The sequence below is a fragment of the Trichoplusia ni genome, chromosome 7, assembly GCF_003590095.1.
Source record: "Trichoplusia ni isolate ovarian cell line Hi5 chromosome 7, tn1, whole genome shotgun sequence".
Lineage (NCBI taxonomy): Eukaryota > Metazoa > Arthropoda > Insecta > Lepidoptera > Noctuidae > Trichoplusia > Trichoplusia ni.
The window spans coordinates 15,785,564-15,800,390 of record NC_039484.1 but is presented as its reverse complement, the minus strand read 5'-3'; the positions used below and the strand labels follow the sequence as shown (position 1 = coordinate 15,800,390).

At 35.8% G+C, this 14,827-nt stretch overlaps 2 protein-coding genes across 2 annotated transcripts; both read left to right on the top strand.

Moving 5' to 3' along the window:
* Window positions 1-4,343: 4,343 nt before the first annotated feature.
* LOC113495749 (guanine nucleotide-binding protein subunit beta-2) lies at window positions 4,344-10,628 on the top strand. The gene is made up of 9 exons (XM_026874661.1): window positions 4,344-4,594; window positions 4,668-4,813; window positions 5,883-6,016; window positions 6,666-6,831; window positions 7,814-7,899; window positions 8,864-8,979; window positions 9,378-9,504; window positions 10,048-10,134; window positions 10,378-10,628. The coding sequence occupies exons 1-9, from the start codon at window positions 4,430-4,432 to the stop codon at window positions 10,482-10,484; spliced, it is 1,134 nt and encodes a 377-aa protein (XP_026730462.1). The 5' UTR covers window positions 4,344-4,429; the 3' UTR covers window positions 10,485-10,628.
* A 2,698-nt stretch (window positions 10,629-13,326) lies between these two features.
* Window positions 13,327-14,820, top strand: LOC113495934 (alpha-(1,3)-fucosyltransferase C-like). Its single transcript, XM_026874936.1, has 2 exons — window positions 13,327-14,311; window positions 14,413-14,820. The coding sequence occupies exons 1-2, from the start codon at window positions 13,332-13,334 to the stop codon at window positions 14,696-14,698; spliced, it is 1,266 nt and encodes a 421-aa protein (XP_026730737.1). The 5' UTR covers window positions 13,327-13,331; the 3' UTR covers window positions 14,699-14,820.
* The last annotated feature ends 7 nt before the right edge of the window (window positions 14,821-14,827 follow it).

The window sequence follows — 14,827 nt, the reverse complement described above, 5'->3', positions numbered from 1 at the left end:
CTCTCGCACAGTTGCAAGGAGATAAGCGTGAAATCATGTGTAACTGATAACGTTTTATCTGTCTTGACGACGTCCACTGTTGGGCAATGACCTCTTGATCGACCGCTACAAGTAACGGTCAATGGGGACCGTGGCCATAAGTACCATGAAAGACAACGAATTCAGTAGTGGCACAGTTTTAACATAATATACATTGGTGTAATAAAAAAATACATCTCAGTAGGTTTTAAGCTAGCCCCTAATGCTAAAACGTCACTAAACTTAAAGAATATAATGTCGTTTTAGTCTTCAGAGTACTAACAGTACAAATTATAATTTAGGTCTATAAATAACTACTATATTTTTTGTTTATTAATAACAGTATTACATCGCACAATTTTGACTGTTAACATCAACCAAACCGTCGCGGGTACAAATTTGTTAAAAAATATGCAGCAGTATTTTTTATTTATTTTGTTTACAAATATCAAGTATTTATGCTTTTAGCTATGATTTTGAGGATTTATAACGTTTTTTTAATCTATAATCTTAATCTATAACAACTTACCTGGGCCTCGATTACGCAATTTCACAATGGCCGATGAATGAATGGCAATTGAATTAAATTTGAAATTATTCCTATTCTCTTAAGCATTTTTCCAATACAATAATTGGAACTTAATTGTATTGACCTTGAGTTTAGCGTCCTACACTGAATTTCCAATTATTGTGTAGAAAAATTCTTAAGATAAAACGAAAATTGTAATTTTAAGCCAAATTTTACTAATTCATCGGCCATTTAAAGTAGCAGAATTGGGGCCCTGCTTAACAATAATGCAATTATCGACATGATAAATATGCAGAACAGCTGTTAGTGTTTCGCCAGGCAAAGTAATACTTAATCCTGTCTACGGCGGCTACATCCCTCGGTTGATTGCACCTGCCCGTGTTCCCTGCCTGTTTCGTAGGATTACCCGGATTAAAAGTTTCCTACGTAGTACCTAGATTGTAAACTAAATCCATGTTTTTAGCAAATAGGTGAATATGCCTGAAAACGGACATATTATTATAACGGTTGGCATAACGATCAAGACGTAATTAAGTTTAATAAGTTCTTAGACATTTAGATTTGTAATTTACACATCTTTGACAGTCGTTACGGCTAGAAACGAGAAAGTCTGATAACACAAGGTATGTACGGAGTATTGTGTAGCCCAGGTAACAGGATTGGTGAGGACAGATACGTAGTCCATCCTTGTTAAATTAGAACCTGAAAAAGGCTAGAATGATCATGAAGATCTAATATATTTATAGACTTATAAACCTTTTGGAATACTGACGCTGGGACAATTTTATATGAATAGTTTCGGTTTTATGACGAAGTATTTTCTAAAGACTCTATTGGGAAAGAAAACCTGGCTATTTTCGCAACTGAGTTTCCAGAGCACTTATATACTTAACAAGAATTAGCCAACATCGGCCGATAGTTTCATAAGTACACTTCTTGCTAAGTAAAGTTTTTGTAAAATTCTTACTTACTTATTGATTTATTATGATGTAAGTGTGTTTTTCAAGGTATAGGTTTTTCTAAATCTTTTTGACGCTCATTTACCTAATGTGGTAATCTAACTAATGATAATCTAACCTAACCTAATCTTTAAAGAAGTACCTTTTTTATATTATATACAGAAATGTATGATGCAAAAGTATTTGTGGATCTCTCCTCAGAATATTAAATGAATTTCTATAAAATCGTTCTTTTCCAATTTTATAATTATATAAAATATAGCGACTTCCTTACGATCCAGCCAGTGCATCAGTCTGTATTACCTACGATGTTTACGATGTGCTCGGGGTACAGCGTCCTGAGTTCATTTTTTAATTTAATTATTTGTTGAGGCGACAGCAGAAATACTTCATCTGTAAATATTCCAACGGTCTACCTATAACTGTTGATGACACACAGCCTGTTGACGGACAGAGAGACAGCGGAGGTTTTGCAATAAGATTTAACCTTTTGGGTGAGCAACCCTAAAAACATTCCTGTAAATTCCTGCCCTCTCTATTCCTAACGCAACAGTACAATATTAACTAATTGACAATTAATCTAAGCTAGCTTTGATTTGACATTTGTTAAATCAACACAGGTTTGAATTATAGTCGTTAAGAGTCCGAAAACAGTTAGTCCACGTAACCAATAATGCAGAAACCTACAGCTACGTTATCTGACCAACGATGTGGTTTTCCATCGGAACTAGTAGAATTGCCCAAAAAGAAATGACACAACTTCGTGAAAGCGAACGTTTCTGGGACACCAACCGTCACGCTTCACTTCATTGTATTCAAATTGTAGATATCTTTCAATTCGAATGCATTTTGTCTTCAATATAAATAGGGAAATGAAACTAAATAAAACATCTTAATAAATTTAATTTTAACCCACGCTTTCCTCCTGCGATTCGTTCCAAATTAATCTATCTAAAGTCAAATGCTTTTAGTATATCCAAAAAAGCAGCGAGCAGTGCCTAAGTATTTGCAAAAACACTTACTGCTATCAAAGAAAAAAGAACAAAAGAAAGAACAATAGAAAAAAAGAAACGGATAATTTCCATCTACTTGCCCCTTTAGAGAACCGACTTGTGTTACTCAATACTTAGTATATTTCTAGTACTCATATTATAATAAATTTTCCTGTACATCTATTTCAATTCGTAGTGTCGTTTCAACCAGAGAATAATATATGCCTGGTATAAAAGGTATAGCAAAATCGCAACAAGTATAAACTGAACGGAAGCATACTACTGGCGCTCACTATGTGTAAGAAGATAAGCGAGCTATAATTACTTATTACTAAACTAGCTGTTGCCCGCGACTTCGTCCGCATGGTTAGAAGATATAAGTTATTATTTATACCTACCCTATTTTTTTCACATTTTCCATTGTATCTTCACTCCTATAAGTCGCAGCGTAATGGTATATAGCCAATAAGCTTCCTCGATGAATGGTCTATTCAACACAAAAGTAATTTTTCAATTTGGACCTGTAGTTCCTGAGATTAGCGCGTTCAAACAAACAAACAAACTCTTCAGCTTTATATATTAGTATAGAAGCATAGATAACACACATATTATATCAGGCAACACTATCCATTATCCTGATTTGAACGGTTTTACAAAGGATGCCAAACCAATAAATAGGTTAAGGAGAAACAATGAAGGTAGTCGCTCTATTTTAAATGAGGGCTTTATCCGATAACAGTGTAAGCTGACCTCAATCCCGACTGAGGTTGGCAGAAAAAATATTATAACATGGAACGGAAGTTGCGCTCGTTAATATAAACTTGGTGCAATTTTTGCAACTTGATGCGTCAGTAATTATAAAGAAATATACGTATGGTACTTATTTTCATCGAAATTTACTGAAGAGTATTAGATTATAATATATTTTGTACAATTTTCATCTACGTGTTCCGCCTTATCTCTGAAATAGCTGGACCGATTTTGACGGAACTTTTATTGCCAGGTAGCTGATGCAATAAGGCGTAACTTAGGCTACTTATATTTTAGAAAACATCTTCATAAGAAGTAGAAGTAAATATTTGTTAAATTCTACGCGAAGTCGCGGATACAGCTAAGAAACACGGTTTCATCTAGAATTTTTTAGAGACGTGTGATTTTTTGTTCCTTCATTTTCATTTCGTATACGCTTCACAATGCTATGCATCGCAATGTTTAAGCCTCCCCTCTGGTAGTACGAACTTCCTTGTTAGTCGGTCAGGCGGTTTAAGTGTTGTTCTACTTTACAGGTAAACCCCCTCGATACACGCCAACCGCGACGCACTGCAGGGAAATGCTTAGAAGCCTCAATAAATAACAACATATAAATACTGCGCTCCATTGTAAAAATGTGGATGAAATCTCCAATCCTTACCATACGTCTCAATGGTGAAATATCAAATGTCAATGCCAGTATTTCCAGTGACTTAAAATAATGAAGTAAAAACATCTTCAAGATGTGGAGTATTGTAGATGGGTATGACTGTACTGGGTAGTACCTGATTTTGTATTGCTATAAATAATTCTATCGAAGTGTTTTTAAGTCTATTGGTAAGCGCTCGGAGAAATTTTGAGAGGATTAATTTTTCGATTTCTGTTAGTGTCGGATCTGGACAGAACCTATTTGAATAATAACGTTTGCGCATATCAGCAGTATGAGGAGTGTTTAGTACGATGTTGTGTCGTTACCAAAATGACCAAAAAACAAATTATTTAAGCCTTGACTAAAAATAAAAAACACTTTCTTTTTCAGTCTGGTGGTCTGATGATAATCTATACCAAAACATTATTTTTTAAATTTTTATCCAGCAACATAATAAATTGTGGTAAGCAGTACATTAGTTGGCACATATAAAGCTTCGGTTGAGTAGTAAATTGAAATCCAATTTACGCAAATGAGATTAAAGCTAGGGGCTCGGTTCCGTTTGTGGCTTATACCAGTCTCACGAGTACGCGCTACTGCTCTCCCGGTACTTCGTGACAGAGGAAACATGCCGAAGGACGACCCGGAGACCACAGCCCTCAAAAAAGAACTAAATGATCTGATCGCTAAAGTGAAGGTACCATCAACATTTACCCCCAAACGTAATTCTCCGGTAAAAGAACGTCTCTAGTAATACAATTTTCCAACAGGCCGATCAAGAAAAGTTAGCTGATGCGAAGCTAGCAGAAAAATGCGGCGACATGGGCGACGTGCCCAAGATACGATTCGTGACGAAGAAGACTCTGAAGGGGCACATCAATAAGGTTAACTCGGTGCATTACAGTGGAGATTCCAGGTGACTCTTGTTCTATAGAACAATTGATTTATTAACGCTAAGTAACCTTGCAGGTCACCTTGTTCCCCAAAGGTGACTTGATTCAAAATTTTAATGTCTCATACCTTTATTATTACATTAGATTATAGTTTTTGTTTGCACTGAATTCATGAGTAAAACAGATTAATTTATTTGTGCGGCAATGCTGCTTCGACAAAAGCTGGTTGTTTTTTTTTAGCAACGGATTTGTTTAAATGATCTTGTTCTTATGCTGTGCGAATATCGTTGTAAAGATAATTGTGATTGCGATTGTATCCCATGTGTCCTCTGGCTTGCTAACCTGTGAAATATTAATCATGAGATAGTCGTTCATTAGACGGTTCAAATCAAGTGAGACCGTAAAACATAATCTGTTCAGATTGTCATGCATGTCATTATAATATATTAACCATTAAACTTGGTTTTTACAGTTTGCATAATTCAACATTACTAGAAAAGTTAAATTTATTTCATTATAATTTTTCTTGATGACATCCACAAAAAAATACGAGTTGTATAGTTAATCAGTGGACGTGTATGGGTCTACGCCTCTACGCTCTATCTTTGCAAACCCAAAGTAAATTGTAATCATCCACTTTTTGTCCTAAATAGTTTCGTTGCGTATGTAGTTAGGATTCTTCAACGAATGTGACACAAAAATATGTAATCAACAACTCGCTAAATGTGCATATCTCGTCACGTTTTCCAAATTTAAGGCCTTTGCCCTCTATGAGATACACAGAAAATACAGATAGTAAATAGAAAAACAATATTTTTAAAGAATGTTATTTGTTTCTCTTCTTTACCGACAGTAATACTTTTTACTTTGATTTCCTATTCTTAGGTCTTTGGAATTTTCAATTACACTTGGCTTTACGCGCAGTCAGTTGTAGACTAAAATCGTCGAGTACTCGAGTATCGAATCCTTGAGTAACTTCGTGTAAGAAAATCAAAAGCAACCGTCTCCAACAAACTGTATAAAATTTTATTTGTAGCTGTCATTTCAATATGGAGCTTAATGTACCGTGTTAAATGCGATTGTCACTTGCAGGCACTGCGTGACGGGCTCCCTGGACGGGAAACTGATCATCTGGGACACCTGGAGCGGTAACAAGGTGCAGGTGATACCGCTGCGGTCTGCTTGGGTCATGAGCGTCGCTTTTGCGCCGTCCGGGAACTTTGTCGGTAAAGGATCTTAATGTTATGAATTTAAAATGCGTTGCGCCTGCCTTTATTTATTGAAATATGAAGCGGAATCTTGTGATTCATTGCTGTGTTTAAAAATTCTTTTATTTAAGGTCTTAGAGTGTGTTCAATAGAGATAAAAACATCATTATCAGTGCAAAAAAAATCGTCGCAGTAATATTAAAATTGCCTATTGTGGCCAATAAAGCGCAATGGACCAAAATGAGATACATACTTCTCCACATAATATATAAGTTTCAAATAACTAGTGCGGACATAGACTTTTAGATTTTTTTTAATGATTAAATCCTTTATTAATATTAAATAAAAAACATACATTTTAAAAACCCACCAAACTGTTATGACCTTTCGACGACGGGAATTAGGATAGATGTTAAAAAAAGACAACTCACGGAAATCATTTTTAACAACTATTGTTATGAAGTCTGTCCGTTGTGGCATTATAGCTCCCGAACAGTCAGGTTTATTTCAGTAAAGGTCGTTTTGTATTAAAAGTAAATAAAGTTTGTTTTGTTTGATATATTATGAGCGATTTTTCTTAGACATGTTTGATAAAAATCAAGCCGGTCGGGTCATTTAAAACTAGCAAGGGATGTATTCGAGTAACATCATTAACGTATTTGACCAGCATGCGGTGGTATGGACAACATGTGCACCGTTTACGACGTGAACAACCGCGACTCGACGGGCGCGGCGAAGCTGGTGCGCGAGCTGGCCGGCTACGAGGGGTTCCTCAGCAGCTGCCGGTTCCTCGACGACACCCATCTGCTCACGGGCTCCGGAGATATGAAGATGTTAGTAAAGAGTATTTTTAATGTAAATTACGGTCACAAAAAGGTTTTGTGCTTGAAGGTTTTTACTGCACGGATAGCCGAGTGGTTGACGTCACCACGATAAACCCACTGAGCGCGACGTGTCACGGGTTCGATCCCGGCGTAGGACAAGCAATTGTGTGATCCCTGATGCTTGTGTTGAGTCTGGGTGTCATCGAGCGAGTGATTTGTATGTTTGTGAAACCCCCCGTGACACAAGGATTACATTCCTTACTGCGAGAGTCGTTATTAAAAAAAGATAAAAACACAATTTGCAGGAATTTTCTTCGAAGGAAGAAATTCGTTCTATATTATATTGTAAATTTATATCTTCTTCAAATAATGCTTTATTCCTAATCTTTTGATCAATTTCGCAACCAGTTAAAAGGTTGTCGTAAAGGTTTTTATAGGCAAAGTCAACAGTTTTTAAGTTTCAACATAGAATTAAAAGCCCAACCTACTTTGCAAGATAGACTTGTTCATAAATCAATAGTGAAGCCATAAGACTACTGAAAGTGAGCGTGCCCTTGGTGAAAGAAACTGGGTTAGTGTGTGAGAGATAAAGAAGCCTTAAATATCCAACAGCGTAGTGTGAACGTGTGATTCTGCCCTTATATTGCGGGTGTCAATCTATTCTTAGTTAATATGGTGTGTAACTCAAGGGCGTGCAGAATGAGGAATAGGAGGTTAGTAGACTCCTGTGAAGTCAACGAATAATATTAAGAGATTCTAAGGTATTATAAGAATTGTTAGGTTGACTAATAAGTTAGGTAGCTGTAAAACTCATGGCTAGTGATTAAGGGTTATTCTTTTGAACCACCAATAACAGTTATTATCAATAAATTTGAGTATTTTATGTAGCCTCACAGGCAACGGGTTTCCGATAGATATACCTATTGTAATTTCCCTTACTAGAATATTTACAAGTAACTTACTAACGATCATAATGATGTATGGTTTTCAGATGCGTTTGGGATTTGGAAGCGGGCAAGCGCGAGATGGAATTCGATGCCCACGCTGGCGATGTCGTCACCATTTCTTTGGCACCTGGTATGACATAGTTGAATTTAAAAATATTAAATCTGTAAAGTTATAGGTTCATTACATTTAGAGATTGTAAGTCTTCTCTTCGTCTTAATTATTTTTAATCGGATAACCGACTGTCGCGTGCAGGCAGGAGTCGAAACTTCGTATCCTGTTTGAGATTTGAATTTTTTCATTAGGTAGGTATATTATTTGCTAATGTACGACTTCGTCTTCTTTTCGTATCCAATATAACATTCTTAGATTTTTCTGAGTTCTTGTTAACTGTTATTAGAATTGAGATAAATCTTCGAGATTCACTAACACACTGATCTTGAATGTTTGACGTAAAATACAGCCTTGTACAGTTCGCGGTCAAACTAGAAAACCACAAACCGGTAACTTTGTAACATTTAATATTTTTTCTAAATCTTATTTGACTCAATGTTAATACAAGGCTTAACGTTCATCAGATATTGAGATTTGATGATATGGATCCTGAAATTGACATTATCGTTTAACTCAATGGGCATTATAACCAAACATTAGATTCCTCAAAAGAGCTGGATAGTGCTATCATTAAATTTGCATAACTTCATCCTATCTGTCACTACCTGCTTCAGTTCTGAAAATGTAATGGTAGTTTTGTAGAGCATAGAATGCTCTACAAACAAACTTTTAGATAAATATAATTTGATAACCGTACCGTACGATGTATCGTAAATTCGTGCTTTCAATTTGGTAATTTGTAATGATTAAAAGTAAATCCACAAAAATCCTTTACTTTTGATTAGTATGCACTATTCGGAATGTAAAAAACGACCACTCGACTTGCCTCAGGTTCGATACTTGCATGGAAAGAAAAGTTATTTATCGCAATGCGCATTGCATATTTTGGTGATTTAATTTCTGAAAGTCTACCTATGAGATTATCGACTGGTAACCGTTAATTTTGCCTTCGTGATAGTAAAAGATTATTTTGTACTTCTAGATATGAAGACCTACGTGACTGGCTCCGTAGACAAGACCTGCAAGTTGTGGGACATCAGAGACGAGAAGGCGAAGCAAACGTTCTTCGGTCATGATGCTGACGTCAACAGCGTCTGTGTAAGTACTAGTCTAGACATCAATTTCTAGCTATTCTTGACCCTGCTGAAAAGTGTGTTTGTGTTCCAAACGTATTTCAAGGACATGTCAGCAAGCTCTAGCTCTAGGGACCCATTAGGGCCTATTGATCCCTGAAGGAACATAGGTGGGTTTTAGTAAGTAGAATTCTGACACTTTCTTCCGTTCATAAAATACAAACTCGCCTTAACGGTAAAAGAAGCGTAACAAACCTGCATTTTGCAAAAAACAATAGAGTAAGTATCGATGTAAAAATACTTGACAAAGAGTTAACATTTTCACAATTGTATCCCATTAAGAATTATGTCGTAAATAATATACAGTAATTGAGTAACTGAACTGTTTCACATCCTGAAAGAAATCTTTTTCTCGATTGGCAGTACCACAACAGCGGGCAAGCGTTTGCGACGGCGTCGGAAGACAAGACAGCGCGACTGTTTGACATCCGCAGTGATCAGCAACTTGGTCACTACACGCCGCCCGGCGCTAGTGGCTTCACAAGCTGCGGTATATAATCAAATGATAATATGTTCTATATAAGGTCGCCTTCAATTTAGATGCCAGCTATTGAAAGTATGGCAGTGATGATCAATGAAAGAAGTGCTTCATGAAATTATGTTTCAATTGCTTTTAGTCAAGTTGTTTTGACAATCCTTAGTTTTGATAGGAAACGATCCGACTAATGAGTCTAATGACTAAACGATAATTAATTTCGTTTTCATGTTCAACGTTTGTAGAGATCTCGCTTGCACACACCTTGTGCTGGTGTTGGCAGGCTAGCGCGCCATTATTAGTGCCACTGCTGCCCTCCCTCACGTCTTTTATCAAAGGCTTTCTTATATTATGATATCATATTATAGTTTGTGATTTTGAATTTACCAGCATTGATTTAAAGCTTGTTTTTTTATGGGATATAATATTCTCGTAGAATCGAGACGCTTGGGTTTGCCGCTTTACTTCTTAAACTATAGTAAGACGATATTTAACAAAAAGCAGTGATTTAAATACTTTCTGATCATATAGGTCTGTAAATAAATCGTACATTTTCAGGACTGTCGCTGAGTGGAAGATATTTGATGGCCGGTTCTGATGACAATGCTGTGCATTCCTGGGACACACTTAAAGTTACCCACACTGGTAAAACCTGACTTAGATTTTAAAATGACATTCAAATTTTTCTTCGCACTTACACTAATCGTAACAAATACCGTAACATGGTTAGAGTCGGTCAAGAAATCTAATTATATTAATAATAATTAAGGTTAATAGCATACATAATGATAACGTTTGACGATTACGATGTGATTCATTTTCTGCTGATATCAAAAATCCAAGGCTAAAATCAGTTTACATAAAAAAGCTTACTACTTCAAATTGCAGGTACCCTGAATGGGCATGAGAACCGCGTGACGTCAATTTCTATGGCCCCCAACGGCGTGGCCCTCGCCAGCTGCTCGTGGGACAACAGCGTCAGGGTCTGGGGCTAAACAACCACCACAATCACCACCACGTAACCCCACCCCACCAGCCTTGCTACCCTACACAATATTCGTGGCGTCTATATCATCTTGCTTTTAGCATTTATCATATTTATCACCTATTTCATATTATGTCTTTCGATTAAACTTTTATTATAATTGATTTTGTGTTTAATTTCGTTTATAACATAGACTTGGAGAAAAAAATAATAATGAATATTGTTTTTTTAGAATAATTATCTTCAGCAGTAACCTATTTAGGTTACTGCACACTAACATATAGATAATTTCACAAAATTTCTCAAATAAAAAAATAGTACAAGTCACATTCATAAAAAATTCAACAAAAAAGAACATTTGCCGTGCTTTAATATATCCACAGCAATTACGGAAAATCACAGATAGTTTTCACACACGTGGACTGCCTGATCACATAAGGTAAAATCGTAACATGCAAATCATAGCTAATTAAGTATTTACAACTTAAAACTGGTTTTAGGCACCAAGTGCTGCAACTAGACACTACAGATAATTATATGTTTTAAAGAAAAAATCTGAATAGGTAATAGCGGTCTTTCCGACTAAACGATATGTAATTTTGTAATTTGTGTACCTATTGTATAGTGCATATACGTATACCTAGATAAAACGTTCACATATTTGTAGGAAGGCAGGAATTGAACAATCAAATTAACCAATAGAAACATGGGCTTACGAGATCTCCGCATGAATCTGTCAAAAAATAAAACAATTTTGGGTCTATACTTTATGTGTTTGAATCTCAATTAAGCATATCAAAGTTTACTGTATTGTGTTTTTCTTGTTGGAAATCCAAATTAATAAATAAATACTGTTTGACGTAGGCCTACTGGCTTGTGCACCCAAACCTCCTTCACCGCCTTCCGCATTACGCGCGCACACGCGCGCACTTCGAGCTGACCCGGGTTGAGAAATCAATAACTGAAGAATGAACTATGAAGTTTAGTCCGAAAAGGTATAAAACTTTTTAACGGTCTTACAAGTATTTGTACTGTATTTTCATACCATTTAATAGATGTCATGAGTTGGTGATTTAAGTATTTTAAGTACACAATATTTGGATTTTAGTTTCTCGTCAGTAAGAATAATTAATAAAACTAAGTACATATTATTTACCTTTAAAAAGTCACCTTTGTACTTGCCTGAGTTTTAATTGAACTGCTGTTCCACATCATAAAAAACGCGGCAGCGACGCAGCTACAAGCATACTATAGACGTTTTTACATCATTGTTACACCATAACACGTAGGCGGAACCACAAAATATTGCGTGCCGTGCATATCCATATACATACTTACATCGAATAATATTGTGTATTTTTTAATTAAACCCTTTTTAATACGATGGACAATTCAAGTAAATTTTGGCATAGAAAAACCCAAAGACGGTGACAGGCACATGATACAAGGTAAAGTACAAAGTATAAGTTTAATAATAGTTTCTGTGCTAGATCTTAACCTAAAAAGACACTACTAGGATACTACATAGTCTACAGACTACTGTAGATATATATTTGTAAATGCCCAAAACTCTACTTATGAGCAGTTATTTGTATAAGCTATGATACATCATCAGCTTCTAGTCTTATCCAAGTATCTGAAATATCAATATATCACTCATTAGGATCAATAGAACACAGAGTGTGTTCTTTGTTCAATTATGAAAAATAGAAATTAGATTAGTCACTTGACTGTCACTTTGAAACATTATATCATAACTTGGCTGGTAGCTTAATATTTACAGGTCATTTTTCTATCACTGTATGATAATGTAGCCGTGTGTTAATCAAAGCACCAGCTACTTCCATACCAAAATTTATCGAAATCGCTGTAGCCGTTTGAGCGTAAAGAGGTTACAAACATACTCACATACTCACACACTTTCCCATTTATAACAATACTTTGATTTAGGCATCTTCGTAGGTATCCTTGAGTCGTCAGCGAGCATGGGGTACTACGCATCAGTAACGGCTAGAGAGCGACGCCTGTCTGCTTTGCTCTTAAGGTTTGATCAATTACTCGACCTTGGCGTAACGCTTGAATAACAATCACGAAAACCGGAATGACGTAGGTAAATACAACGCCCATTCCTAACCATTACATTATTTTATAATTTAATAAGTGATCGATATCGTGGTTTTAGATTCGTTAAATACTGGCATACGTTTAGTAATATTGGTTCAATAGCAATACACTGCTGAAATATTTACATCCTGATAACATACTAAAACAACAGCTTCCTGCAATTCAATTGGGCCTTACACTATGTAGTTTTCAACTCACTTAAATGTATGTCTATCATAGGTGCACCTAAGTAGGAATTTTCCACCACTAGCATATTTTCCGGATGGAAATCATCAAATGTCAAGCAGAGCCGCGGTGGCCCGAGAAACGCATCTATCGCTCGTCGGATTATTCAAATGTATCAAGTTCAATGATATTTTATGAATACTGGTTTAAATATACTTTTATATAACACTAGTTTATCCAGTATCTAAATTAAGCTGTTAACCTTTAAATGTATGCCTAATAATGGCTTTAATGTAAATATATTAATAGATTACAACAAGAATTATGTGGAGTTAATAAAAGTCTACAAAAAATAAAAATAATATTAGTACTATTAGTGATAGTATGAATCATTTATATTCGCGATTCACTAGAAATACCACAAAATACGAAATCCGGTGAAAAAATTTACATTCCATCAACTCCGCTTGTAAACAAGTATCCACAATTGGTAAACATAACTATGGCAAACGTAAACAAGTAAATATTTAAGAAAATGTCCACACACTGTGTATTTCCTTCAGCCAAAATGCACGGCTTCGTCAAATGGTTTAAAATGAAAACTTTCTATTGCATTGCAACAACTTTCGCGATTTTTGTAATGTTTTATATGAATAACACTAGTTACTTAAAGAAAACGAAAATTGAAGTATTTTCCAGTGCAATGATTACTTCAAGACCTAACGGTGAAAGAACTACAGAGCGCGAAGCATTTTATGTCACAAGACCGAGGACCAGAACCAGATACATCTTGCTTTGGACCAACCCTCGGAACTATCCCTTTGTTTACTTTGGCGAAGGAAATAGTATATTTAAAAACAAAAAATGTAAATACACAAATTGTTACGTCACAGGTAACAGACAAATACTAAGAGATGTTAAAGAATATGACATTATCGCCTTTAACGGACCTCAATTGATCACGATCATGACCAACGACGACTGGCCGAGAGGAAGATCTATCCGTCAAAAGTATGTGTACACAAATATAGAAGCAGCCAGTAACTACCCACTTTGCAGTAAAGCCTGGAATAATTACTTTAATTGGACTTGGACTTACAAATTAGATTCGGATGCAATTTGGGGATATATTGTTATAAAAAATACAAGCAATCACGTGATTGGACCCAGTACTAACATAGATTGGATAGTCACTGATGACATGGATCCTGTTGACGAAGACGTGAAAAAGAAACTCTCTTTCAAAAGTGAAGCAGCTGCTTGGTTCGTTTCAAACTGTAACACAGTAAGTAAAAGAGAGGACTACGTCAATAGGCTGTCAGTCTACTTAAACGATTACAACTTAAAAGTCGATATTTATGGATCATGTGGGACACTGCAGTGTCCAAAACCATACATGAAACGATGTCTTGAGGAGGTTCAAAGAAAATATTACTTTTATTTCGCCTTTGAGAATGCTATATCTGAAGATTATGTGACGGAAAAGATTTTAAACGCTGTTAACCACTATGCCGTACCTGTGGTTTTTGGAGGAGCCGATTATACCAGGTAAAGGATATAATTTAAACTACTGCAGCTCTGGCAGATATAGACTCAAAAAAATTGAAAACTATAAATGATAAAAATATTTTTCTTTGATTTTATTCCAGATTTTTGCCACCTGGTTCTTACCTGGATGCTTACAAGTTAGGACCAAAAGAGCTCGCCAAAGAGATGTACGATATTATTGAAAACCGTGAGTTGTACTATAGGTTCTTCAGATGGCGGAAGTACTATTCGTATCATCTTAAACACGAGAGCCCCGACACTGACGACTACTGCCGGTTCTGTGAAATGGCCAACGATGAAGCTCTGATGGCAAATATTACCATTTATGATAACTTTACTTCTTGGTGGACACCCCCGGGGATCTGCACGGTTATTGACCATTTTTAAAATGGTGAGAATACTAAATTTTAATCATCCGTTTAGGTAATCAATGGTATAAAAATAACCAAGCCCTTTCTTGGAATAAAACATATTAACTAACTAAGTTTATGGTTATAATAAACGTGGTAAAAAAAG

Bases quoted from the DNA above. Each gene is read 5' to 3' on its own strand.
- LOC113495749 (XM_026874661.1), top strand. From the start codon at position 4,430: ATGAGATTAAAGCTAGGGGCTCGGTTCCGTTTGTGGCTTATACCAGTC. The intron at 7,900-8,863 runs GTATGACATAGT...TTGTACTTCTAG, and splicing joins CACCATTTCTTTGGCACCTG to ATATGAAGACCTACGTGACT. The intron at 9,505-10,047 runs GTATATAATCAA...GTACATTTTCAG, and splicing joins TAGTGGCTTCACAAGCTGCG to GACTGTCGCTGAGTGGAAGA.
- LOC113495934 (XM_026874936.1), top strand. From the start codon at position 13,332: ATGCACGGCTTCGTCAAATGGTTTAAAATGAAAACTTTCTATTGCATT. The intron at 14,312-14,412 runs GTAAAGGATATA...ATTTTATTCCAG, and splicing joins GGAGGAGCCGATTATACCAG to ATTTTTGCCACCTGGTTCTT.